Consider the following 5851-nt stretch of genomic DNA (forward strand, 5'->3'; position numbering starts at 1 on the left):
TACACAGAATATACACACGTGTGTGTAAAACTACACAGAATATCCGCACACACGCGTTAAACTACACAGAATATTCACACGTGTGTAAAACTACACAGAATATACACACGTGTGTAAAACTACACAGAATATCTGCACACGCGTTAAACTACACAGAATATTCACGTGTGTGTATTTTAGTGTGTGTGTGTGTATATTAGTGTATATTAGTGTAAACCAGTGTCATGTGTATAATCTTATTCATATTCATGTTCTTCAGGGCAAATGGACGAATAAGGAGCGAGTGTTGGTGTTTTCTTCTCGTGGGATCAGCTTCAGGACGAGGCACCTGATGATGGATCTGCGGACCATGATGCCACACAGCAAAGCTGGTAAACCACATCAGACCGGCCGCACTAACCAGCACTAACCAGCTAAACCAGCACTAACCAGACAATCAATCAAATATCACTCTGGCTTTGTTTTCTTCCAGACACCAAGATGGACAGAAAAGACAAGCTCTTTGTGGTGAACGAGGTACTTGAGCAGAAAGCGTTCTGTAGTTCTGTAGTGATTCGTGTTTTGACGTCCTACACAGAATATACACACGTGTGTGTAAAACTACACAGAATATACACACGTGTGTAAAACTACACAGAATATCCGCACACGCGTTAAACTACACAGAATATTCACACGTGTGTAAAACTACACAGAATATTCACACGTGTGTAAAACTACACAGAATATCCGCACACGCGTTAAACTACACAGAATATTCACGTGTGTGTATTTTAGTGTGTGTGTGTGTATATTAGTGTAAACCAGTGTCATGTGTATAATCTTATTCATATTCATGTTCTTCAGGGCAAATGGACGAATAAGGAGCGAGTGTTGGTGTTTTCTTCTCGTGGGATCAGCTTCAGGACGAGGCACCTGATGATGGATCTGCGGACCATGATGCCACACAGCAAAGCTGGTAAACCACATCAGACCGGCCGCACTAACCAGCACTAACCAGCTAAACCAGCACTAACCAGACAATCAATCAAATATCACTCTGGCTTTGTTTTCTTCCAGACACCAAGATGGACAGAAAAGACAAGCTCTTTGTGGTGAACGAGGTACTTGAGCAGAAAGCGTTCTGTAGTTCTGTAGTGATTCGTGTTTTGACGTCTGATTCTAACGGCTGCTGTGTTTCAGGTGTGTGAAATCAAAAACTGCAATAAATGCATCTTCTTTGAAGCCAAGAAGAAACAGGATCTTTATATGTGGTGAGCGACATGTCAGTGAGACGTCAGAAATAATAATAATAATAATAATAATATGCTCATCATGAGTCAGCGGTGTGTGCTGAGATCTCATCTGCTCTTCTCTTACAGGATCTCAAACGTCCCTCACGGACCGTCGGCCAAGTTCCTCGTACAGAACGGTGCGATTTCTTTCTTTCAGTTATTTGACAAGTTTAGACTAGATCATGTCATGTGTGCTTTTTATATTAATAATGACTAAATGTCAGTTTATTCACTGTAGTCGACTGGTCTGCTAATGTTGTGTGAATCCAACAGTTGTCATTTATTCAACTCTTCTTCATTCCTCTCTCTTAATTAAACAGCTAGGCCTTTAGGATGTTTGTATGTAAATGAGCTCTGCGATGATTGGCTCAGCTTGCTGCATGATTGATGTAGATGTGGGTGATTATGTTAATGAGCTGTCACAGTTCTGCTGTTTTTAGAGACTGAGGAGAAAGTCTTGAGTTCTGAAATGATTTCACACTGAACTCTTGTTTCGATGTACCGATGACTGATTTTGTGTTTGTAGTTCACACTCTGGCTGAGCTGAAAATGACCGGAAACTGTCTGAAAGGCTCCAGACCGCTGCTGTCCTTCGACCCGGTGAGTGGAACACGCTTGCGGATCACACGCGTGTGCGACTGATGATGAAGATGAAGATGATGATGATGATGATGTTTGTCTGTCATTTCATAGAAATTTGACATGGAGCCGCATTACGCGCTGCTGAAGGAGCTCTTCACTCAGGTTTATTTCAACATTAATTCCTCTTTCAGTTTTTGCTGCAGAATGACTGAATTATGTGCACATCACGGCCTGTGTGTGTGAAGTGTATGGAGAGGATATGTAGTAATACATTCTCAGCCCACTGTGTTTGATCCTCCTCGTTCATTATTAAAGCACTTGTGCTGAGAAACAGATTAACAGAAACTCTGACTGCTTTCAGACACGCTTATTTTGAACACTGATGCGTGTGTAATCTCCTCGCACGGCTCATAATTACTGAACACGTTCTGACGGCTCGAGTGTGGTTCTTGCAGATCTTCTCGACGCCTCGGTATCACCCGAAGAGTCAGCCGTTTGTGGATCACGTTCTGAGCTTCACCATCGCTGAGCACAGGATCTGGTTCAGGAACTATCAGGTGAGCAGCGCAGCTCCAGCGCCAGGCTGTTTGCGTCAGCCGCAGTTTCTGAATGATTCTGTGATTGTCGTCCGCAGATCATCGAAGAAGACGCGTCTCTGGTGGAGATCGGCCCGCGGTTCGTCTTGAATCTCATCAAAGTCTTCCAGGGCAGCTTCGGCGGACCCACGCTGTACGAGAACCCTCACTTCCAGTCTCCTAACATGGTAACACTCTTCCTCACTAGGCCTGGGACATTCTTCACATTTGATCATTTATTCGCATTTAATGTTTTGCCACGATTACATTTTTTAGAAATCAAAGTATCGTGATTTTGAATAGAAATATTACCAAACGTTAGAATTAGACACCGTCAATATGCCAATGATGAGAGTGAAGAGAACAGAATGATTAACCGCTCGAGTGACGCGCTCGTATCACTAGACACCATTCACACAGAATGAGCTTTTGTGTTGATAAAGATGTGACGCGGCAGAGGAAGAGCAAACACATGCAAGAAGACGAGTGAACTTCTCTTAACTTGAGCGCAGTGTTTCTAGAATACCGTTTCATGCAAGAGACGCGAGCGCAGCAGTCAAACACGTCCATGTTTACACAGAACAAACTATGGAAAAGCAGCGCAAGCGAATAAAAAACCTGTAACTACTGCATGTCTGATATTTCATGTTTGCATCACGGTGACAGACTGAAAGCTGCTGTTGTTTTACAGAACATTTATAGTTAATAATAGTCTACTGCTGTTATACCTTCAGCTGTTTTGCATTTGAATAACCTTGACTTTTGAGCATTTTTGAACGCATTTTCCTCGTATTATTTCTGAACATATAACATGTATAAGACAAGTTTGGACAAGATGTAGTTGTAGTTCATGCATCTTTTCAGCAAAGATATTAAACAAGTGCTTTACATCACGTCGACCGCTTCATGTGTGCTGCTCTGGAAGTAGAATTTTCTTTAACTAGAGGGTTAATAAAGAACAAGTTATTGAATCATGTTGTAGTTACATTTTCAAGTTGACTAGTTAAAAATCATAAAAACGGAGAATCGGTCAAGCGTGGTGAATAACCCGTGTCTCAGGCTGGTGTTGTGTGTGATGTGTGTCCAGCACCGGCGCGTGATCCGGCAGGCCACAGCGGCCCGGCAGAAGCAGCGGCAGACGGTGAAGCAGATCCTGAAGGAGAAGCGCTCGGAGGAGCAGCAGGTGCTGGCCAGAGACGTGACGGACGACGTGTTCTCCACTCCAGCCGAGCCCAGAGATCCTGCGGTCCAGCTGCAGCCTCCAGAACCACAGAGATCCAAGAAGAAGCTGCGCCTCACAGAGCTGAAGAAGAGGACGCAGATGAAGCGCACGGGCCGGAGATAACCTCGCTGTAGAGATCTGATCCCAGACCTGAGGTTCTGCTTCTGCTGCAGGGAGGGTTTCTCTTTTGGGACGTTCTAAAACACTTAACGTGGCTTAATGCATTAAAACTGTGCACGATTAATAAAGCAGAAACACATTATTAATAAAGCATATAATGTACAGACAAGCAGATTAGAGCCATAATATGAACGCAACGCTTTTAATTACACATTAAGCGCTTTCCTCACATAGAAAACCGTCACAAGGAAAACGCTTTACGTGGCTTAATGCGTTAAAACAGTGTTTTTTAAAAGACCAAACTCAGTAAACATTACAACTCATACTATGTTCAGACAAACTTGAGTTTGGTCTTTTCAAAAACACTGTTTTAACGCATTAAGCCACGTAAAGCGTTTTCCTTGTAACGGTTTTCTATGTGAGGAAAGCGCTTAATGTGTAATTAAACGCGTTGCGTTCATATTATGGCTCTAATCTGCTTGTCTGTAAATAGTACGATTTATTAGCAGTCTTTATTGAGTTTAGTCATTCAGAAAACGCTGTTTTAATGCATTAAGCCACGTTAAGTGTTTTAGAACTTGCCTCTTTTTGAGGAACAGCTCAGAATCTGATGATTTACATTCATCTGTGTGTTTCTGCTGGTTTTGTAAACAGTGCAATGTTAATAAAACTTTTAATTAATGTTCAAACGTGTTGATTTTGATTTGCTTTGTAGGAAATGCACCGTAACATGACCATCAGTGACGAGCAGGGCTGTGTTTCCCCAAAGCTTCTTAGTTAAGGACGGCTTCAGTGAGTCCTGCTGTCGTATGGTTAGTCTGGACCACTCTGAACTAAACCTGATCACTTTAGATAGTTCAGTTCTTTACATCTCATTCTCTACGAATATAATAGTTCTGCAAAATCAAAGACAGCGCCGCCACAGAGCCATAAACTAAAACTTTAGGGGGAAAAAAAGAAAAGTTAGCCGGCACGGCAGCAAATGCAGCAGCTTTTAGATCTTGTTGGTCTGATATTGTCGAGTCATCTCTTCTGAACTCTTTTCTCTTTCTCTGTAATAGTAGCTGTTGATTAAGTTTCTCTTCTTGCGTTTTTGAGTAGGTCATCCAATAACAGAAACTAGTGATTTACATCAATATATGATGCGGCTGCTGGTTGTGGAGAAAATGAAGAGACTGGGAAATATATCATAATATTAACGAACATTCAAAGGCCAGTGAAGGCATGCTGCCAGTTAGTGATGCGGGCTGCGTTTGGGCATGAGGTTGTGGGTTCGCGCACTCATTAAAAAATTATATAAAATATCCAGGGTTCAGGGATTAATGTTCCGTCAGTTCATAAAGAGAGTCACTTGCTTCATTCCTGAATGATTCAGCTGTTCGAACGAATCAATTGAATGAATGATTCAGTGATAAAATCAGGGACTTACCGCCACCTGCTGGCGGATTTAGTTTAATTTTTAGCCTATAATTTCAGTTATTTGAATCATATTTCTGTATTCAAAATTGTATAGAAAAAAAATCCTTTGAATGTTTCCTCAGCCGTACCGCTCACACACACAGATTAAGAGCTGTTTCTTCAGCGCTTGTCCTCCTAATTTAAAAATTTAGGAGCACCTTCTGATCAATAATCAATAATTATCCTTCCTAATACGAGCTGACATTTGACTCCTTGAAGTGAGTTACGGCAGTATTTTCTTTTTACCTTTCTAATGGCATCTTTTTCATCTGTCGAATACAAAAATGTATGTTTATAATCTTTTTAACATTTCTATTTAAAACAATATGTAGAATAAGACATAAATTACCAATCATGAAATTAGTGTTAATAAATGAATTTGTACTACAGAGGTGGCACAGAAGAATGGGTGTATTTCCAGACGTTTAATGAGGCTCGGAGGAGGCACGAGTGCAATTACATTCATACATTCATGTGGAGATTCATGTTTTAAATATACAATTTTGAGTACAAAAATATGATTCAAATAACTGAAATTATAGGCTAAAAATGAAACCAAATCCGCCAGCAGGTGGCGGTAAGTCACTGATTTTATCACTGAATCATTCATTCAATTGATT

The 5851-nt window shown here is 41.2% G+C and overlaps 1 protein-coding gene across 1 annotated transcript; it reads left to right on the plus strand.

Moving 5' to 3' along the window:
- Positions 1 to 786: 786 nt before the first annotated feature.
- On the plus strand, positions 787 to 4463 carry bxdc2 (brix domain containing 2; the record flags this gene model as incomplete). Its single annotated transcript, XM_016523000.1, has 9 exons — positions 787 to 958; positions 1060 to 1103; positions 1183 to 1253; positions 1362 to 1411; positions 1801 to 1874; positions 1968 to 2018; positions 2312 to 2413; positions 2491 to 2619; positions 3519 to 4463. Coding segments are annotated over 9 exons (951 nt in total), but the record flags the coding sequence as incomplete, so codon positions are not given.
- Positions 4464 to 5851: the final 1388 nt, after the last annotated feature.

The sequence above is a fragment of the Sinocyclocheilus rhinocerous genome, unplaced genomic scaffold (assembly GCF_001515625.1).
Source record: "Sinocyclocheilus rhinocerous isolate Xijiao unplaced genomic scaffold, SAMN03320098_v1.1 scaffold13071, whole genome shotgun sequence".
NCBI lineage: Eukaryota > Metazoa > Chordata > Actinopteri > Cypriniformes > Cyprinidae > Sinocyclocheilus > Sinocyclocheilus rhinocerous.